The sequence below is a fragment of the Chelonia mydas genome, chromosome 6 (genome assembly GCF_015237465.2).
Source record: "Chelonia mydas isolate rCheMyd1 chromosome 6, rCheMyd1.pri.v2, whole genome shotgun sequence".
Taxonomy (NCBI): domain Eukaryota; kingdom Metazoa; phylum Chordata; order Testudines; family Cheloniidae; genus Chelonia; species Chelonia mydas.
Window position 1 is genome coordinate 41,174,982 of NC_051246.2, and position 22,947 is coordinate 41,197,928.

General features: G+C 46.9%; 1 protein-coding gene across 1 annotated transcript in view; it reads right to left on the reverse strand.

Moving 5' to 3' along the window:
* SPON1 (spondin 1) overlaps positions 1-22,947 on the reverse strand; it is a 315,776-nt gene that overhangs the window by 216,155 nt on the left and 76,674 nt on the right. The window contains exons 4-5 of the mRNA XM_037899871.2: positions 21,227-21,300; positions 17,756-17,878 (exon numbers count right to left, since the gene is read on the reverse strand). Of these exons, the coding sequence (XP_037755799.1) occupies positions 17,756-17,878; positions 21,227-21,300 (197 nt within the window). The remainder of the gene's footprint in view (positions 1-17,755; positions 17,879-21,226; positions 21,301-22,947) is intronic.

Below are 22,947 nucleotides of genomic sequence, written 5' to 3' on the forward strand. Positions count from 1 at the left end.
TGACTTGGGTCCGTATGGGGTTTCTGGAAGAACATCATCAGACAAATGTCCTGGTCTAAATGGAATTGGGAGACCACCTTAGGGAAGAACTTGGGGTGTGGCCAGAGCTGCACCTTGTCCTTGTGAAATACTGTATAGGTGGCTCAGAGGTGAGGGCCCTCAGTTTGGACACCCTTCTGGCTGAGTGTCATAGAGCCGGGACCACCCCCCCATGGCGCCTCCTGCTGGTTGTCCTTGGGAATTAGCTCGTCAGCCTCTGGAGCGCCCTCTGCCATCTGGTGATCCGCCTTACCATCAGCCCCAGTCCCTCCCAGGACCCGGTGCCTCCTCCCACTGGGGTGCTGCCCCCTGGCAGTAAACCCCAACAAGCCCTGAGGGTCTCCCCTCCCTGGAGAACCCCCACCCACTATCCCCACCTTGCCTCAGTCTTGGCTACTGCCAGTCATCGCTTAGCCCCGCTCCCTGGGCAGACTGCAGTGTATCAGCCACTCATCACAGGCGAAGGGTTTGGACCTGCTGCCTCTGTCTACCTGTGGGCTGCCCCCTTGCAACACCAGTACCTAATAGGCCCTAATCTAGGCCTCGCAGCCTGGGGGTTTCCCTTGCCTTTCTGCCTCAGCCCTGCCCCAATCTAGGTACTCCCTCAGGTCCCTGCGGCCAGGCCCTTCCCTCGCTGAACGCAGAGAGAGACTGGCTAAGCTTCAGCCTAGCAGCCCCTTTATAGGCCCAGCTGCGGCCATTTCCCCAATCAGCCTAGCTTTTCTTGCCCTCAGCCCTGGCTCTCTCCCAGGGCTGGCTTTTAAGCCCCACAGGGCAGGAGCGGGTAACCACTCCGCAACACTGAGGTAATGGCAACCAGAAATGCCACCTTCCAGGAAAGGTGGAGGAGAGAACAGGAAGCGAGGGGCTCGAAAGGGAGTCCCATGAGTTTAGAGAGGACTAGGTTAAGGTTCCACGCAGGGACTGGGGGGCGGGAGTACAGGAACACCCTTTCCAACCCTTTAAGGAACCACCCCACCATTGGGTGGGAAAACACTGAGCCCCCGAGAACTCCGATGGAAGGCGAAGATGGCTGCCAGGTGCACTCTGAGTGAGGACGGGGCTAGCCTTTGCTGCTTGAGTTGCAGGAGGTACTCCAGGATGGCCTGCAACGGGGCCTGGCACGGCCGCACCTGTCGGGGTTCACACCAATACGAGTACCTTTTCCACTTGGCCATATAGGCCGCCCTGGTAGAGGGCTTTCTACTGCCAAGCAGAATCTGCTGCATAGGAAGGGAGCACTGGCTCTCCAGGGCATTTAGCCACAGAGCCTCCATGCCATCAGGTGCAGTGACTGTAGGTCAGGGTGGAGAAGCGGCCCGCCGTCCTGTTTAATGAGGTTCTGGTGTAGGGACAGGACTACTGGGGTACCAGTGCTGGTGGGCCCAGCCTGGGGCGATGAGGATCACCGCCACACCTGTCCCTGTGCACCAAGGGGAGCGGGGGGAAGGCATACATCAAGCCCCCTCTCCACGGGATCACAAATGTGTCCACGAGTGAGCCCGGGCTGCGGCCCTGGAACGAGCAGAACCGCGGGCACTGCGCATTGGCCCTGGTGGCAAATAGATCTACCCGGGGAAACCCCCACCTGTGGAAGTGCAAAAGCATGATGTCCACCCTGAGCGTCGTGGTACGACCTGCTGAGGGAGTCCGCCAGCTCGTTTCATATCCCCAAGAGATAGGACGCCTCGAGGTGAATTGCATGGGCAATGCAAAGATCCCAGAGGAGGAGAGCCTCGCGACAGAGTGGCGAGGAACGAGCCCCACCCTGTTTGTTTATATAAAACATGGCAGTAGTGTTGTCTGTCAGACCTGTCATGCTGTGACCACTCAGAGTTGCGTGAAAGGTCTGGCAGGCAAGACGAACCGCCCTGAGCTCCTTCACATTGATATGGAGCGACCGCTCTGCTCCAGACCACAACCCCTGCGTCATGAGGTCCCCCAGGTGAGCCCACCATCCATGGTCTGATGCGTCCGTCACCGGCGTCGGGTCCGGTTGTGGGGTGCCAAAGAGGATGCCTTCGCAAACCACAGACTGGGACTGCCACCACAGCAGGGAGTCCAGCACGTCCCTTGGGGCTGTCACTACCAAGTCCAGGGGCTCCCTGCCTGGGCGGTACACCCGAGCGAGCCACGCCTGCAGAGTCCTGAGTCTCAGTCTGGCATGCCTGACCACGTGCGTGCATGCCACCATGTGACCCAGCAGCCACAGGCAGCACCTGGCCATTGTCATTGGAAACTGGGGCAGGGAGGCCACCGCTTGCTGGATAGCCCGGAATCGGGATACTGGAAGGCTTGCCCTGGCCTGCACTGCATCCAGGACTGCTCCTATGAATTCCACTCTCTGCGTGGGTATGAACGTGGACTTGGGACGTTGATCAGGAGCCCCAGCTCTGGGAACAATCTCAGGGCCACCTCCACATGGCCCCGCACTTCCGCCTCGGATCGGCCTGTCAGGAGCCAGTCGTCGAGGTACAGGTACATCCGGATTCTCTGCCTCCATAAGAAGGCCGCCAACACTGCCACGCACTTCGTGAAGACCCTTGGGGCCGCAGTTAGACTGAACGGGAGAACCGCAAACAGGTAATGTTCTTGGCCCACGGTGAAGCGTAGGAACCGCCGATGTGCTGGGTGGATGGCAATATGAAAGTACGCATCCTTCATGTCGAGGGCAGCATACCAGTCCCCCGGATCCAGGGAAGGGATGATGGTGCCCAGAAAGACCATGCAGAACCGGGCCTTGACCAGGAACTTGTTGAGCCCACGCAGGTCTAGGATGGGGCGAAGCCCCCTTTGGCCTTGGGGATGAGGAAGTACCAGGATTAGAACCCCTTCCCCCTTAGGCTGTGCGGCACCGCCTCTACCGCCCCCGCCTCTAGCAGTGAGCGGACTTCCTTCTCTAGGAGATGCTCATGAGAGGGGTCCCTGAAGAGGGACAGGGAAGGGAATGGGGGCGGGGGGGAAGGGAGGCAAACTGCTGCGAGTACCCATTCCACACCGTGCGTAAGACCCAACGGTCTGACGTAATAGTGGACCACTCATGGGAGAAATGGGACAGGAGGTTCAGGAAACAAAGAGACGGATCTGGTGACTGGTCTGGTGGGCTGTCCTCGAGTGCACCTTCAAAAGCCTGGCTTAGTGCCTGGCTGGGGTTTGTGCTGGCCTTGGTTCTGGCCTGGCACATTATTGTTACTATTGTTGTTGCGCCATCACCTGTTATCCCTGCCTCACCTACGGTAAGGCTCATGCCTATGGCGAGGCTGGTACTGGCGTTGAGGGGGAGGCTGCGGCTTAAAGGGCTTCCTCTGGGTCGCCAGGGTGTGCATACCCAGCGACGTAAGCGTAGCTTGCGAGTCCTTGAGGCTGTGCAGCCTTGTGTCCATCCGGTCCAAGAAGAGCCCGGAACCTTCGAAGGGGAGGTCCTGGAGTTTATTCTGGACCTCAGGCGGCAGGCTTGCCCTCGTCCACCACGGCCGTGAACTCCTGTTGGGAACCTCACGGGAGGTTGTCCTTAAACTTCCCCACCGCTGCCCAGGAGTTGAAACTGTGCCTGTTGAGGATGGCCTGCTGGTTCGCAATCCTCAACTGAAGGCCCCCAGATGAGTACACTTTTCTGCCAAAAAGGTCCAGGCGTTTCGCCTCCTTTGCCTTAGGGGCCGGGCCCTGCTGTCCATGGCACTCCCTTTCATTTACTGCTAAGACCAGTAGGGAGCATGGACTCGGGTGGAACAGGAACTCATAGCCCTTAGATGGGGCAAAGTATTTACGCTCCACTCCTTTGGCCGTTGGAGTGCTGGAGGCCGGGGTCTGCCATATAGTCTTATAGTTGGACTGAATGGTCTTAATGAGTGGGAGCGCTATTCTGGATGGACCTTCGGAGCTCAAAATGTCCACCATGGGGTCCTCCTGCTCAACCGTCTCCTCGGCCTGCAATCCCAAGTTCTGGGCGACCCTGCACAGCAATTCCTGGTGGGCTCTATGGTCTATCAGTGGAGGGCCGGACACCTCTGTACCCGCTATCGCCTCATCCGAGGAAGACGAGGAGGTTAGCTGCTGCTCGACCCCCTTTGGTTGGTCCTCCTGCTCCCCTTCTTCCGTGGGAGGGGCCTCCGGCTCAGGCCGGGGTGGGAGTCCATGGGACAGCACCGGACTCGGTGCCGGTCTCTCCGGTCTATGCTGGGGGGACCCTGGAGGCCTGGATACTGTAGCCTCCAGCACCATCTGGTATTGGTGCGGGAACTGGGACCGCTGCACCGAGTAACTTGCCCTGGACGGGGCCCCTTGGTGCTCCTGATAGGCCCAGGGGGTCCAGAAGGGCCAATAGCCTGGAGACCCGCATTGGGGTTGCCAGCCCACCTGAGGGTCCCTGCTGTCCGGGGCCCGGTGTGGGTAGCTATAGCGGCCAGAGTCGGCGCCGGAGTGAGGCGACGCCGATTGCAAAGGCCATGGCAGTGCCAAGAATCTGCGCCAGTGGGAGAACGAGCGGCTCCTGGCTGAGCAGGAGCGGTACCGGTGCTGGCGTTCCCTGGACCGGGACCGTCTGCAGGAGTCCTCTGGTGAGGGCCGTCTCAACTCCTCCCGGTGCCAATCTCTGGGTGGTGCCGGAGAGCAGCATGCCCTTTCCAGTGCTTCCTCACGCTGACCCACTGCCAGTGCCGCAACCTCCTTCTGGGCCACTGGCAACTGTGAGTCCACGGAGTCGGAGCTTGATCAGGACCAACTCTGGAAGCGGTGCCAGGACAGTGTCCTCGAGCAGCACACCTGCTTACCCTTCAATGGCACCCGAGGCATGGGTGCTGGAGGGCTCTCCCCGTACGGGAGGGGTCTCGCCACCGACAGCTCGATGAGGTCCTTTGCAGCCTCAAAGGTGCCAGGTGTAGAGGGCTGATCCGTTATGCCCTTGAGCCCATCGTCCACACGGAGCTCACTTAGGTCTGTGCTTGGTGGGGCTTGTGCTGCCGGGACAGCCGGTGTCAGTGCCGGTACCGCAGCCTTCCTGCTCTTATCGGCGCTCGGGGCCTTGGGAGGCACCGACCTCCTGTGCGGGAAACGACTATGCCTGTCTTTTGGCTGCGCCGGGGGCCATACCGGGGAGGACGAGTGGTGCCAGGGCCTAGCCTGCATTCTGGGGCCGACAGTTTATGGTGCTTAGCCAGTGCCGGGTCTCTCGATAGCTCCGGGGCACTACGCACAGAGGAAGCCTGAGCCAGCGTCGGGCGCTCCGGGCCCAGCGGCTGCAATGCAGCCTCCATCAACAGCTGCTTTAGACGAAAGTCTCTTTCTTTCCTTGTTCTTGGCTTAAACGCCTTGCAAATCCTACACCGTTCAGTTTGATGTCCATCCCCCAGGCAACATAGACACGATTTGGCATAAGTTTGCGGCATGTGGTGCAAGCCTTGAAGCCATAGGCCTGCAGCATGCCCCGCGGCCCAGGGCGGGTGCTGGAAGCCTCCAAGCACCTAATGACTTAAGTGTCCACAACAGGTATGTTAATGAACTGATAACAGCTACTCTGAAGGCTAAGGGACCGCTCTTCTACGAGAGAGAGAGAGAGGTTGTTCCACACCGCGGACGGTAAGAAGGAACTGGAGGGGGTCGGGCCAGCAGGGGTATATATGCGCGGCACAGTGGCACCACTCGGGGGGCCCCGCTGGGAGCCGCTAAGGGAAAAAGTTTCCAACACTCATGCACGCAGCACGCGCACACCGAATGTGGAATGGACGTGAACAAGCACTCGAAGAACAACACACTCAGAACAAGCGTATAATGCAGTGATTTCATCCTGAGCATTGTTGTGTGGATTCTTCAGCTCTGTTGGTTCCTACACGTAACAAGACAATTTTAATTTTAATGGAACACAAGTTCTTCAGCTTCATGGTGTAACTTCAGTTAAATCATCCCTTATTGTGTGCCTAACATAGTGAAGTGTTTTTGGACTTGGAAAGTGACATTTGCTTGAGTTCAAGGCTTTGTCAAATAGCTTGCTGAAGCTCTTTTTTATCATAAAAACAATGCTTCTTTGGCATAAACAGTTCTTTGGAGTAAATTAAAGTACATAAAATGGAGCATTGTATGGAAATTCCTGTGTATTGAGGAAAGAATATACTACATGTTATAGTAGTGTTTAGGACTTGGCTAGGTTTTATTTATTTATTTTTAAAGTCACAATTGTACAATGCTTCTCTGCAGTTCTTGTTTGCTAGTCATAGAGAATACAAATGTAAAGTAAGGTCAATGTTATAGTCTTGGAATCTGTTAAGATAAGAGTTAGCAAATAAATTAGCGGGAAACATGAATGAGAAATATAAGTGTTTGTATCTTGTTTATATATTAGCTATATTGCTGTTGTCAGAGCAAAGGTAAATTTTAGCTTTTTCAGTTGTCAGAGGCAACCAAAAAGAAACCCCCAAAAACTCAATTTTCTAAATTTGCTCTTGATAAGGGAGATTTTTTCCTACCAACACTGGAACCATATAGCGTGAGAAACAGAATATTCTCCTTCTCTAGCTCCTACTGTAAATGAATAAATGGGAGGTAGTATGAATTTTAAAATAATATTCCCTTTGGGAGATCAATATGAGAAATCTTCTCCAATTAAAATGGAAGGTGATGTATAATATGATGGACAGCCATATTATATTTATAGAAACCACTGGACTGAAAATATATTTGTGAACATTTCTGCAGTGGTAAGACAAATAGTCAGTGATTCAACACAGTCAATAGTGAACAGGATTTTATTTTAATTTAATAGTTGCATGGCCTAAACATTTTAAACAGCAATTTTGAAAACTACTTTTCATTTTTAATACCTCTAAGGCCTGGTCTACACTACGAGTTTATGTCGGATCTAGCAGCATTAAATCCGAATTAACCCTGCACCCGTCCACACAACTAAGCCATTTTTTCGAATAACGGGCTCTTAAAACCGATTTCTGTACTCCTCCCCAACGAGAGGATTAGCGCTGAAATCGACATCACCTTTTCGAATTAGGGTTAGTGTGGACGCAATTCGAAGGTATTGGCCTCCGGGAGCTATCGCACAGTGCACCATTGTGACCACTCTAGACAGCACTCTGAACTCGGATGCACTGGCCAGGTGTACAGGAAAAGCCCCGGGAACATTTGAATCTCATTTCCTGTTTGGCCAGGCAAGCTCATCAGCACAGGTGACCATGCAGTCCCAGAATCGAAAAAGAGCTCCCGCATGGACCGAACGGGAGGTACTGGATCTGATCGCTTTATAGGGAGAGGAATCTGTGCTATCAGAACTACGTTCCAAAAGACGAAATGCCAAAACATTTCAAAAAATCTCAGAGGCCATGAGGGACAGAGGCTACATCAGGGACATAACACAGTGCCGCGTGAAACTTAAGGAGCTCAGACAAGCGTACCAGAAAACCAAAGAATCAAATGGACGCTCCGGGACAGAGCCCCAGACATGCCGCTTCTACGCTGAGCTGTATGCAATTCTAGGGGGGGCCGCCACCACTACCCCACCCCTGTCCGTGGACTCCGATGATGGGGTACTCTCTGCCATGGCTGAGGATTTTGCAGATGGGGAAGATGAGGAGGACGACGAGCTTGGGCAGAGCACACAGCACACCGTTCTCCCCGACAGCCAGGATCTTTTTATCACCCTGACTGAAATACCCTCCCAACTCAACAAAGACAGAGAAGGGACCTCTGGTGAGTTTACCTTTTAAAATATAATACATGTTATAAAATCAAGCGTTTTTTAATGATTAAGTAGCTCTGAGGACTTGGGATGCATTCGTGGCCAGTACAGCTACTGGAAAGGTCTGTTAACATGTCTGGGGATGGAGCGGAAATCCTCCAGGGACATCTCCATGAAGCTCTCCTGGAGGTACTCTAAAAGCCTCTGCAGAAGGTTTCTGGGGAGAGCAGCCTTATTCCGTCCTCCATGGTAGGACACTTTACCACGCCATGCTAGAGGCAAGTAATCTGGTATCATTGTATGACAAAGCCTGGCAGCGTATGGTCCCGGTGTTTGCTGTCACTCAAGCATCATCCGTTCTTTATCTCTCTGCGTTATCCTCAGGAGAGTGATATCGTTCATAGTAACCTGGTTGAAATAGGGGAATTTGATTAAGGGGACATTCAGAGGTGCCCGTTCCTACTGGGCTGTTTGCCTGTGGCTGAAAAGAAATCCTCCCCGCGGTTAGACACGCAGTGGGAGAGGGGGTCATTGGCGCTGAGCTGTTCACGTTTGGCTAGCAGGGATCTTCCCTGATACCAGCCAGGCGGTGGGGGGAGGGGAAAAGCGATCATCCCAGAAAATTGGATGGGGGGGAAGGGGTTAGTTTGGTTTCTGCTGCTGCACTTTAACAGGAAAACTGCAGCAGTAAATGGCCAACTCAACGGGCTTTGCTTGGTATGGGAAAGGAGGGGGCTGCTGTTATGAAGGTTGCAGAAGCCGAAAGACTATGGCTTACCATGGCCGCCTGCAAGCCGAATTCTGTTGCCTGGCCCTGCATGTGTGATCTCTAACACCAAAGCCACAGGCACTCAATATAAGATGCAAAATGCGACCTTGTACCAAAATCACATGTGCTATGTAATGTGAATAGTGTTGTTCACCGTGAAAGTGTATAGCCATTGTTCTGTAAAATGTATCTTTTAAAATACTTCACTTTCTCTTTTTCCTCCAGCAGCTGCAAATGTTTCAAGCCTCCCTCCTCTGTCCCAGAGGCTCTCTCAGATAAGGCGGTGAAAAAAACGCACGCGCGATGAAATGTTCTCTGAGCTCATGCAGTCGACCGGCACTGACAGAGCTGTGTGGAGGGACACAATAGCAGAGTACAGGACGGGGCCGATGAACATGAGGAGAGGTGGTGGCAGGAAGATCAGAGGAGGCATAAGGAAACGCTGGGGCCACTGTGGGATCAAATGGACATACTCCGGCGTCTGGTGGAGGTTCATGAACGGCAGCAGGATCACAGACTGCCTCTACAGCCCCTGCTTAACTGCCCTCCCTCCTCCCCAAGTTCCATAGCCTCCTCACCCAGACGCCCAAGAACGCGCGGGGGGGGAGGCTCCGGGCACCCAACCACTCCACCCCAATGGACAGCCCAAGCAACAGAAGGCTGGCATTCAACAAGTTTTGAAGTGGCCTTTTCCTTCCCTCCTACCCTCCTCCCACACCCCACCTGGGCTACCTTGTGAGTTATCTCCCTATTTTTATAATCAATTAATAAAGAATACATGTTTTTTAAACGATAGTGACTTTATTTCCTTTGCAATCAAGCGGTGATCGAAGGCGGGAGGGTGTGTGGCTTACAGGGAATTAGAGTCAACCAAGGGGGCGGGTTTTCATCAAGGAGAAACAAACAGAAGTGTCACACAGTACCCTGGCCAGTCATGAAACTGGTTTTCAAAGCTTCCCTGATGCACACGGCTTCCTGCTGTGCTCTTCTAACTGCCTTGGTGTCTGGCTGCGTTTATTCAGCGGCCAGGCGATTTGCATCAACCTCTCACCCCGCCATAAAGTCTCCCCCTTACTCTCACAGAGATTGTGGTGCACACAGCAAGCAGCAATAACAATGGGAATATTGGTTTCGCTGAGGTCTGAGCGAGTCAGTAAACTGCACCAGTGATCCTTTAAACGTCCAAATGCACACTCTACCACCATTCTGCACTTGCTCAGCCTTTAGTTGAACAGCTCCTGACTACTGTCCAGGGTGCCTGTGTACGGCTTCATGAGCCAGGGCATTAAGGGGTAGGCTGGGTCCCCAAGGATAAGTATAGGCATTTCAACATCCCCAACAGTTATTTTCTGGTCTGGGAAGTAAATCCCTTCCTGCAGCCGTTTAAACAGACCAGAGTTCCTGAAGACGCGAGCATCATGAACCTTTCCCGGCCATCCCACGTTGATGTTGGTGAAACGTCCCTTGTGATCCACCAGTGCTTGCAGCACCATTGAAAAGTACCCCTTGCGGTTTATGTACTGGCTGCCCTCGTGATCCGGTGCCAAGATAGGGATATGCGTTCCGTCAATAGCCCCACCACAGTTAGGGAATCCCATTGCAGCAAAGCCATCTAGTATGACCTGCACATTTCCCAGAGTCACTACCTTTGATAACAGCAGCTCAATGATTGCGTTGGCTACTTGCATCACAGCAGCCCCCACAGTAGATTTGCTCACTCCAAATTGATTCCCAACTGACTGGTAGCTGTCTGGCGTTGCAAGCTTCCACAGGGCTATTGCCACTCGCTTCTCAACTGTGAGGGCTGCTCTCAGCTTGGTATTCTTGCGCTTCAGGGCAGAGGAAAGCAAGTCACAAAGTTCCATGGAAGTGCCCTTACGCATGCGAAAGTTTCAGAGCCACTGGGAATCATCCCAGACCTGCAACAGTATGCGATCCCACCAGTCTGTGCTTGTTTCCCGGGCCCAGAATCAGCATTCCATGGCATGAGCCTGCCCCATTAACACCATGATCTCCAAATTGTGGGGGAACGTGGTTTTAGAGAAAAGTGTGTTCATGTCCTCACCACCGCGCTGCCGTCGCCTCCTCGCCTGGTTTTTCAGGTGCTGGTTCTACATACACTGCACGATAATGTGTGAGGTGTTTACAATAGTCATAACTGCTGTGGTGAGCTGAACGGGCTCCAGGCTTGCTGTGCGATGGCGTCTGCTCCTGCTCGGGCAATCTAGGGAAAAGGGCGCGAAATGATTGTTTGCCGTTGCTCTGGCGGAGGGAGGGGCGACTGACAACATGGCTTACAGGGTTGGCTTACAGGGAATTAAAATCAACAAAGGGGGTGGCTTTGCAAGAAACAGAAAGGCCCCCTCAAGGATAGAACTCAAAACTGGGTTTAGCAGGCCGTTGATTTCACAGAGGGAGGGAGGAGAAAATGAATACAGAACAAATCTGGTCTATTTCTTGTTTTGATCTACTTCATCTATCTTTATACATCTTGCTGGAAGCAGACTGTGCTGTACGACCTCTAGCCATCATCATCTCCTGGGTGCTCGGCGGAAGACGGTGCAGTATGACTGCTGATCGTCTTCTGCTGGCTGCAGATTAAAAGACCGTACACTGCCTGTAGGACTGAATCGCCATGAGACGAAACTTAAAAGGGAAAAGACCTGGCTGAGTCACTCCCATGTTTGCCCACGTGCCCCTGACCTCATCGAGGTCAGTTAAAAGAGCACCCTGGACTACGTCGACGACGGCTACCAGTCATACTGCACTGTCTGCTGCCAAAAGGCAATAAACTGCTGCTGTGTAGCAATGCAGTACCACGTCTGCCAGCACCCAGGAGACATACGGTGACGGTTAGCTGAGCGGGCTCCATGCTTGCCATGGTATGGCGTCTGCACAGGTAACTCAAGAAAAAAGGCGCAAAATGATTGTCTGCTGTTGCTTTCACGGAGGGAGGGAGGGAAGGGGGGCCTGACAATATGTACCCAGAACCACCCACCACAATGTTTTAGCCCCATCAGGCACTGGGATTTCTACCCAGAATTCAAATGGGTGGTGGAGACTGCGGGAACTGTGGGATAGCTACCCACAGTGCAACGCTCCAGAAGTCGACGGTTGCCTTGGTACTGTGGACACACTCCGCCGACTACATGCACTTAGAGCATTTGTGTGGGGACACACACTATTGACTGTATAAAAACGCTTCCTACAAAACCAACTTCTATAAATTCGACCTAATTTTGTAGTGTAGACAAGGCCTAAGTGTGGACACGTGAAAAATTTCTCTGGCCTTCCAGAAATTTTAGCTAGAAATTTGTTAGTGACTCTTCTGCCTCAGTCCAATCCTGCTGCCACTGAGGTCCGGTGTCAAAAGTCCCACTGATTCTAATGTGAACAAGACTTGGTGTAAAGAGAATAGATTTGTTGTGCTTTCATAATGAGACTTTTCTAACTATATGTTAATGATGGGAGAGTCTACAGATGTAGAAACAAATAATGACTGTAGCTTTATTTATTTTGTTTTCTAATCATTAAGGGTAACAACATTTAATCCTCTTATTACATGATTCCTTCCCAATAATTAGTTTGAGCCTCATGATTGCGTACACTCTTGACTGACATGGGGTCAAATCCTGAACTTCTAAAATAGTAAATAACCGTGTGTCTACATGGATCCACTGTTATAATTAAAAGAAGAAAAAAGGGACAATAGGAGTAATTATATGAAAGCGACCCTCCTTTACCAAATCATTATAAACACTGATTTTTTTTATACTACTGTGTCGGGTGGAGACTTCCGGCAAGTTCTTTCATTTTAACTTGAAGTCCTGCCCTGCTGTGTCAAAAACCACTCTGCCATATCCGTTGTAACAAAAAATAACCCTTCTTTTCTTCTCATAGAATACCCCTGAGCAGGTAGCTCATATTTCTTTGTTATTCAAACTATTAAACCAATATTATTTTTTATGTGAGTATTCAGCTTCTGAGCTACCCAGTTACTTGTAGTGTAATAAGTCACATGACTGAAAGAGATTCCATTTCAGCTCAAAATTGGGTTTCTGTTCATTTTCATCTATGCATCATTGAAATTTGCTTTCCATGGACACGCGTGCCAGAACAAGTAGATTGCACAAATATATGAGTAAAATGATGCATGAACATAGACAAAATTAATACATTTTACAATTCTAACATATGTTTATAGATTTTATTTATTTATTTACTAGCATTCATCTAGACCTACCCATAGCATATGCTTAATGATTCATGAAGGATAGACTGAAGCATAGTCAGAATATTTTTAAGTGGTTAATGGAAATTTTTCTGTCTGAGAATCATGGAGGAAGAATAATACACTAAAATCTCTCTAAAGAAAGGAAGAAGAGAAGAAATAAGCAAAGATGTGGAGAAGTAAGTAAAAACTGAATGAGGATATTGATATACTAGGGTATCACAGCAATGTCATGGAATTATGATAATCAGTGGGACATGGTAATACCAGGGTACAAAATATATAGAAATGACAGAGTAGGTCACACAGGTTGGGGAGTGGCTCTATATGTGAAAGAAAGCACAGAGTCAAATATAGTAAAAATCTTAAATGGATCAAACAGTACCTTAGAATCTCTACAGCTAGAAATTCCATGTTAAATGATAAGAGTACAGCAGTAGAAATATACCACCAAACACCTTATCGGGATGTTGAAGGTGATTCATAGAATCATAGACTTTAAGACGATTATGATCGTCTAGCCTGACCTGATTGTGAAATGCTCAGGTGATTAGAGAGCTTGAAAAACAGAAAACCCAATAATAATGGGGGATTTCAACTATCCCCATATTGACTGGGAACATGTCACCTCAGGAGGGGACGCAGAGATAACATTGTCTAGACACCATTAATGACTGCTTCTTGGAGAAGCTAGTTCTGGAACCCACAAGGGAAGAAGCAATTCTTTTATTTAGACCGAAGTGCTGCACAGGATCTGGTCCAAGAAGTGAATAGAGCTGAACCTCTCAGGGTAACAGCGACTATAATGTAATTAAATTTAACATCCTTTTGGGGGTGTGGGGGTACCAAAGAAACCCACCACAGTAGGATTTATCTTCAAAAAGGGGGAAAACACAAAAATGACGAGACCAATTAAGCAGAAATTAAAAGTAAGTCACAAGGGTGAAATGCCTGCAAACAACACAGAAACTTTCAAACTAAACATATATCTCAAATAAAAAAAACAAACGGTAAGAGTACCAAAAAACATCACCATGGCTAAATAACAGAGTGAAAGAGGTAGTTAGAGATAAAAAGACATCCTTTAAAAATTGAAAGTCAAATCCTATTGAGGAAAATAAAAAGGAACAAACTCTGTCAAGTCAAGCATAAAAGTATAATTAGGCAGGCCAAAAAAGAATTTGAAGACAACTAAGACACAAAAATGAACAGCAATTTTTTAAAAGTACATCAGAATGAAGACTGCCAAACAACTGGTGGGACCACTGGATGATTAAGGTGCTAAAGGAGCATTCAAGGAACACAAGGCCATTGAGGAGAAGCTAAGTTAATTCTTTGCATCAGTCTTCACTGCAGAGGATGTGAGGAAGATCCCCACACCAGAGCCATTCTTTTTAGATGACCAATATGAAGAACTGTCCCAGATTGAGGTGTCAATACAGGATTGAGGTGTCAAATTGTCCCACACTGAGGTGTGAATACAGGCACCCTGGTCGGGGCGCTGGGTCGGGGCCACACCACGCAGCTTGGCCCCTCCTCGGCCGGGGCGTTGGGTTGGGGCTGCACCACACAGCTCGGCCCTGCTCTGGTCGGGGGGCTGGGTCTGGGCTGCACCACAAAGGTCCCGGAAGCCATGGTATAAGCCCGCTCTGCCTCCTATGAGCTCCAATGGGAGCTGCAGGAGCGGTGCCTGTGGATGGGGCAGCGTGTAGAGATGCCTAGCCGTGCCTCTGTGTAGGAGCCAGAGAAGGGACATGCCACTGCTTCCGGGAGTCGCTTGAGGTAAGCGCCGCTCAAAGCCTGCATCTCCTGAGCCTCTCCCCATACCCCAACCCTCTGCCCTAGCCCTGATCCCCCTCCCGCTCTCCAAACCCCTCGATCCCAGCCCGGAGCACGCTCCTACACTCCAAACTCCTCATCCCCAGCCCCACCCCAGAACCCGCACCCCAGCCCCAATTTTGTGAGCATTCATGGCCCATCATGCAATTTCTATTCCCCAATGTGGCCCTCAGGCGAAAAAGTTTGCCCTGGGATATAGTATACTTGGTCCCACATCAAAGGCTCAGAAGCAAAGTAAGCAGTCATGGGATCAGAGGGAAGGTCCTCTTATGGATAAGTAACTGATTAAAAGACAGGAAAACAGGGTAGGAATAAATAGTTAATTTTAAATGTGAAGAGAGGTAAATGGGGGGGGGAGGAGTTCCTCAAGGATCTGTATTAGGAGCAGTGCTGTTCAACATAGCCATAAATTATCTGGAAAAAGAGGTAAATAGTGAGGTGGTAAAGTTTGCAGACAATACAAAATTACTAAAGATAGTTAAGTCCAAAGCAGACCACAAAGAGTTGCAAATGGATCTCAAAAAACTGGGTGACTAGGCAACAGAATGGCAGATGAAATTTAATGTTGATGAATGCAAAATAATGCACATTGGAAAACATAATCCCAACTATACATACAAAATGATCGAATCTAAATTAGCTGTTACCACTCAACAAAGATTTTGGAATCATTGTGGATAATTCTCTGAAAATGTGGACTCAGTGTGCAGCAGCAGTCAAAAAAGCAACAGAATGCTCAGAACCATTAGGAAAGGGATAGATAATAAGACAGAAAACATCTCAGCCACTATATAAATCCCTGCTACACCCACACTTGAATACTATGTGCAATTCTGGTCACCTCATCTCCAAAAAACATATTAGAATTGGAAAAAGTACAGAGAACAAAAATGATTAGAGGTACAACTTCCGTACAAGGAGAGATTAAAAAGACAGACTGTTCGGCTTGGAAAAGAGACGACGCGGGGGTGGGGGGGGAATACAATAGAGGTCTATAAACTAATGACTGGGATGGAAAAAGTGAATAAGGAGGTGTTATTTATCCACTTCACGTAACACAAGGAAAAGGGGTCACCCAATGAAATTAATAGTCAGCAGGTTTAAAAGAAACATAAGGAAGCATTTCTTCACACAAAGCACAGTCAACGTGTGGAACTTGTTGCCAGGGGATGTTGTGAAGACCAAAACTAGAACGGGGTTTAAAAAAGAATTAGGTAAGTTCATGGAGGACAGGTCCATCAGTGGCTATCAGTCAAGATGGTCAGGGATGCAACCCCATGCATTGGGTCCCCCTACACTTCCGACTGCCAGAAGCTGGGACTGGACAACAGGAGATGGATCACTCACTAATTGCCCTTCTCTGTTTTTTCCCTCTGAAGCATCTGGAATCGGCCACTGCCAGAAAACAGGATACCAGGCTAGATGGACCATTGGTCTGACTCTCTATGGCCATTCTAATGTTCTAATAAGCAGGAAAGCATGATCAATTATAAGATACATTCCATGGAAGTGAAAAGAACTAATTTGATTCATCTATTCAGAATGTTTCCGTAATACCAGCCAAATCTATGCACACAATGAATTTGAATGGGTACCATTTAGCAGGTACACAAATCATCTAATATCTCAAAAGAGTATCACTGTGAATACTGGCACTATGGCTTGTTTTATCCTCAATGTGTTTGTTCTGTTGCCCAACCAGCAAGTCAAACAAGTTTTAGTATATCATCGCAAACTTGTACTAACCCACATGATGCTGTATCTGAACTATTCTATGTTCAACTTAATAAAGCAAAACTTGAGACAGAAACAGTGTAATCAGTATCAAGGAACAATTCATATGCAGACGAATCTTTGACTGATGATGAAAATTCACCACATTGGGTGACAGTGATATTAAAAAGAAAAGCTACACACAAAAGCTTTAATAAAGATCATGCAGTAGACAACATATTATCAAAGCTTAAAGACCAAATAAATATATGACTTTCATCCCTAAGCCTACCCGCCTTTGTCAATCTACCTATCATTGTCAATGATAATGAAGATCATATTTAAAGAACAAATGTAAGATGGAAAAGACAAAGAGGGGAACTAAAAATAATAAAAAACAAACGAAGATCCCCATTTTCTATGCATGTTTTTGTAGATTTAATTTTAAAAATAAAAGCTATTTGCATTTTATTGCCATAAAACCACTGATTCTGTAGATTAGAAACTTTGCAATACTTGATTTAAATTAGGAAAAGAGTTTGTATTTTAAGATTTGAACATTTATCCAGCTAGCATTGTGAAAGAAAGAGGAACACATAAATGATGCTGTACACATTCAGCCAACCTCATTAATAGACTGATTCGGTGCCCACTGAAATCAATGGGAGTCTTTCCATATGGTCATTGGATTGGGCATATGCACGGCTGCAAACTCAAAATTTTATATTGAATCTTGTGATATTTCCTGTGTTTCTAAAAAACTCAGCACCAAGACTTATGTAATTAAGTGAGACTCCCTAAAAAAAAAAAAAAAAAAAGAGAGAGAATAAGTTTCTAACCCTCATGGTTGCAAAGAGAGCTTGAAAATGTGACCCTAAAACAGCACATTTCAAATCTCAAATGCCAGAAGGCGAATCAACCCCAATTTAAAATTTTAAAATCTCATGATTTTTAAACCAACCTTTTGATTTTTGGGAGACTGACTTGAGATTTTCGAACACTTGGGGTTGGCAATATTACATGTATTCATCATAATGTAGACCAGGGATTGGCAACCTTTGGCATGCGGCCCGCTAGAGTAAGCCTCCTGGCGGCCCGGGCCAGTTTATTTACTTGCCATGTCCGCAGGTTCGGCCGATCGCAGCTCCCACTGGCTGCGGTTCGCATTCCCAGGCCAAATGGAGGCTGCAGGAAGCGGCGGCTAGCACATCCCTCCACCCGCGCCGCTTCCCGCAACCCCCAGTGGCCTGAGACGGTGAACTGCAGCCAGTGGGAGCTGCGATCGGCCGAACCTGCAGATGCAGCAAGTAAACAAACCAGCCCGGCCTGCCAGGGGGCTTACCCTGGTGAGCCGCATGCCAAAGTTGCCGATCCCTGATGTAGACTGTCTTTCTGTAGGTTAGTTTTATCACCTCTCACCAAGAATCCCCACACTCCTTATTTTAGCCTCTAGATTCTACTGTAATAATAAAATAATAATACTCACGTGGATAATCTTTTGGATGTGTCTTCTCTGACCAGTTTCCATAAAAAGTTAGCCTATATTTAGCAGTTCCACAGGCACAACAGTCTAAGATTGGTTTATCAGTCACCCCCTCAAAGGTCGAGTCTAAAAGGCAGCAGTAGAAGCAGTTATTGAAAATGTTCGGTTGCAATTCAACAGACGACAGCAAAACTCCAATTATAAATAGGAGTAACTCAGCATAACTCCTAGTATTTTATTCTTCTGAGTTACAGTTAGCTATGGGCCAAAACTGGAACCTTGATATTTCAAAGTGGGGTTAACGATTTGGCTTCATATCCCTGGATCTGAACCTGCCACTATGGTTTTGGTTCCACTTCAGGTCCAAAAACTGGGCAGTTTTTCTGGTTTTTATTTCTATTTGGATCAAAATTTCCTAAGAACAGCTGCTCTCTGATTTAGCCTTAAAATCTAAATCTAATCTAAAATCCAAATCTAAATATAATCCAGAGCTGAAGCCAAACACGATGTCATCAGCCTAACTCTAGTTAAAATACAGCTCTGTTTTCTTTCGTGAATTAATAAGAAGCCAACAGTAACAAATTGTCCTATCTGTCAGCCCTTAAAAGAGATTAAGGAGGATCAGACTGTATTTGGCTCTTGTGTGAGTGAACACGGGAAGGGAGAGTACTGGACGCCTTGTACAGGAAGCGGAGTATAAAAGCAGACCTTTCAATCTCCTGAGCACAAAGACTTCTCCAAGCTAGTGCCGCTAGTCTCTCCAAAGGAGTGGAAGAAGTAGGAAGGAGCTAGAGCCAAAACACTGCACCTTGTGAAAGCAGCATATGCTGGTCTCTCTGAAAGCATGGCCAGTGACCACATACCCTCCCCCTTCCCCAGGAGTCCTAGGAGGCATTGTGTCTGCTTGTGGTCTCATGCCTTCTCTGCTGGGCCGTGCAGCTCCACACTTTTCCCTAGCACTAAATGCAGCCCTGTGCCTTCAGGTCACAACTGAATATGATCAAAGCACAAAACTCACTTACAGGCCTAATATGCCTTTTCCTATCTAAAGCTCCATCTAGATTTGGAAGATGAGTTGTGTTTAAAAATGTGTTAGCTGAAATGTTTTAACTAACATATTTTGAACACGTGTGTAGACAAGGTTTAACACCTTTAAAAATATGTTAGCTGGTCATGATCAATCCGAGATTCCCATTTACATGGCTGACCATGACCAGCTCACATGTTTTAAATATGACTTGCCCTGTCTACACTAGTGTTTAAAAACATGTTAGGTAAAATGTTTAAGCTAATACATTTTAAACACAACCTATTTTCCTAGTATACACATGATACAAATTTACTTCCTATTCCCAATTTCATGTCCTTGCTTTTCTACTGTTCTCTCTCTTCTCAGGAACATGAACAGCTGTCTCAGTTTCATTTATTTTGCTTGCTTGCTTGCAGTGGTCTTATTCAACATACTCACCACTCGTAATGTGAAAGGTTATTTTTAATGAATATAATGTGCATTCTTGAATGTATGAAAGAGAACAACATAATGGCACATGAGAATCTTGGGTAGCATCAAGGATGTCACATTTATTAAATCCAGTTAAGCATCTTATTAGCACACATTTGGTTTCTTAAAAATGAAGCACATTATAGTCAGGGGCAGATTAAACTAATCCAGGGTCTTAACTTCAAGCCCAAAAATCAAATGGTCATCTCCTTAGCTTCTCCTAAACTAGACACAGCCGAAGTGATTTCCAAACTGGTGGGGAGAAGGGGATAGAGGTGATATCATCTTACAACAATTATCTCTGCATTTCTGCACAAAGAAATTATCATTCCTTTCCAGGAAATCCGACTAATGAGCCCCCTCTTCGAGTTTGAATCTCCTCAAATTAAACCTCTGTTTAAAGGCAGCTTGACAGAAAGTCTCAAAACGTTTAGAAATGAATCCTATATAGCAGGAGAAAGAGAGGAAGGCAATACTACTTGCCAAGCAAACTGAGTTTAGGCTCCACTTGCCTGATTTCTTGCGCCTAGTTCTATATACTTGTTAAGCACTGATCTTGGGATTTTCAAAAGCACCTGATGGATTTAGGAGCACAAATGCCCTTGACTTTCAAGTCCCTTAGCTGCTTTTGAAAATCTTCCCGCAAGAGAGTCTGCATTGTCATGAAGACTGTCCTTGCCCTGAGGAGTTAACATGAAGACAAACATAAAACAAGACAATAGGATAACTAAAGGAATGGAATTACCTAAGGCATTGTCTCTTTATAAATTCCACTGCTCTAGAGAGGAATAATCACTTCATGTTGAAACATAGAGATAATCATTGACAATTCCACCTCTATCTCCACCTCCCTATCATCTTGGAAACACCCGCACTATGCAGCATTCAGGGAATGATAAGGAGGGCTTGGCCCTTATTTATAAACACAGAGATTAACACCTAACTAAAAGAAGGTTGAGGGGAGATATGATTGCTCTCTATAAATATATCAGAGGGATAAATACCGGAGAGGGAGAGGAATTATTTAAACTCAATACCAATGTGGACACAAGAACAAAAGGATAATAAACTGGCCACCAGGAAGTTTAGACTTGAAATTAGACGAAGGTTTCTAACCATCAGAGGAGTGAAGTTTTGGAAAAGCCTTCCAAGGGAAGCAGTGGGGGCAAAAGATCTATCTGGCTTTAAGATTAAACTCGATAAGTTTATGGAGGAGATGGTATGATGGGATAACATGGTTTTGGTAATTAAATATTCATGGTAAATAGGCCCAATGACCTGTGATGGGATATTAGATGGGGTGGGATCTGAGTTACCCAGGAAAGAATTTTCTGTAGTATCTGGCTGGTGAATCTTGCCGATATGCTCAGGGTTTAGCTGATCGCTATATTTGGGGTCGGGAAGGAATTTTCCTCCAGGGCAGATTGGAAGAGGCGCTGGAGGTTTTTCGCCTTCCTCTGTAGCATGGGGCACGGGTCACTTGCTGGAGGATTCTCTGCTCCTTGAAGTCTTTAAACCATGATTTGAGGACATCAATAGCTCAGACATAGGTGAGAGGTTTTTCACAGGAGTGGGTGGGTGAAATTCCGTGGCCTGCGTTGTGCGGGAGGTCAGACTAGATGATCATAATGGTCCCTTCTGACCTTAGTATCTATGAATCTATTTGCATAAGTGAATGCAATTTAATGTGAAGTGTGGAAGTCATTGCCTGGTGATTGGGAGGATGTGCCCTACCTATAGGTCCACATGGAAGAAGTACAAGGGTGGAAGTGGGGAAAGGATATTAAAATAATAAGAAGGATCACGTAGATGGTGAGAAAACCTCATCAGACAGCAGATACCAAATCTATACCAGGACAGAGTTGTGCAGAACATCAAAGTTGAGGTGTAGCAGCTTAAACTAGATACAGAGGACAAGAAGCAGCCAATGGAATATTTCAAAGAGGGCCAAGGGAGGACCTGGTTCATCTTACCTTGCTCACATAGTTTCTTGGTAAGAGACCCCTCGTCTTGAAAATAAATAATTCGCTTCTGCACAATACTGGCTCTGTTGAAGAGAGAAATACAGATACAATGAAACATATCTGTTCCTTAAAAGGAAGAAGAGAATGAACTTTGAAGAACTGAATGGACAGTCTAGGACATTCTTAGAATGTTTTGTAAAAACTGCTACATTACAAAGTATCTGTCTCTAGAAGTCTGTCTACAGTCAGGTATACCTCAAAGTCTGTATACAGTCAGGTAGCCAACTCTTTTTCCCCCCATGAGAACCATGTTTTAAGAACTGTGTTATATCCAAACTATTTCCTCTGTGGTGAGTAATATTTGCTATCTAAACTAGTCCCCCCCCCCATATATACACACACCTACAGCGCTATAGAAAGAGATACAGATGGAGAGATGCATATTTTTATTTCAAGTTGCATTTGATTATCATTACATATGGCAGAAACTTGAAATAATTTTGATGCCTGAAGAAAAGGTGATCAGTCATATTGTACGGAGTCAGCCTTTTTGAAGTGTATAATATTCAACTGTCAGAAATTCAGAAAAATAACACCTCTAAAAACAAGCAGCTGTTTATAAGAAATCACTTGGCGTTCTGAGGAGATAAATGTTTCTGATACATGGCAGCAACTTAATGCAGATATAATATGCTATTATCACACAGAACTATCATACTAAATTCCTCTAAAGGGCAACACCAGCTCTTTGTCTTTTGTGAGTTTGCTGCATTAGCAGGGCACATGTGGTCAGACGGCAAAGCTTGCCTTGACCCTCACAGCTCATGCCACTGGGGAGCTATGTATGTTTTTAGATGACAGCATACAAGTTTAGAGGGTTTTCTCTCATTTATTTTTTTTTTCCATGTGGTTTCATCTTGACTTCCTCCTCTGTTACATAAATCTTCAAATAAATACAGGCAGAAGGTGCAAATATTATAAGCATTACTAGTAATAATTTTTATTTCCAGATAATTTTAAATCCTATCGTTGAGCAGTTCTGAACAAGTATATTGAAATATGGGCAACTCCCTTTCTTTAAAAACAGGATGCTAAACAGTTGCCATCTGACTGTGACATGTTGCTAAAGTACTCTGTACAAGTTATAATTGGATTTCTTTTCTTTTTAGCCCACATAATTATGTGAATTTAAATTCACACAAGCCCTGTGTCCTTTCCAAAGTAAAAACTTACAGGCTTCAGTCAAAATAAAGGAAATTTGAGAAACCATTCCTCAGTTTGGGATTACTTTGTATTTCCTTTGTTTACCCATAAGAAAACATCACCCACTTCCAGACCTATTATTACCAGCATGTTGGCATAATTTATTTAACAGTTCTGCTCTTACCAAAGTATAAAGCAAAGAAAAATGGTTAACAAGAATTAATTGTCACATCAGATGAAGGCCATATTAGTTAAAAGTGCATGGGCCTGAGTCTAGTATCACCTCCGTTACTTCACTGACTTCCACGGATTTATTCTCGATTTACCAAATGAGAGGTGAATCTGGCTGCATATGGTTAAAGCTGCTGTTAATGTAAGAGATGTGAACTTGTGCTGACAAACGTCCTACCCCAGACACATCACCAGAAAAGAATGCAATTGATTGTGCTTCCTTCGCCAGAATGCAAGAGTGGTGGAGAGTGGCAATATAGAAAGGAAACACTTCATTTCACACTAAAAATGCCCAC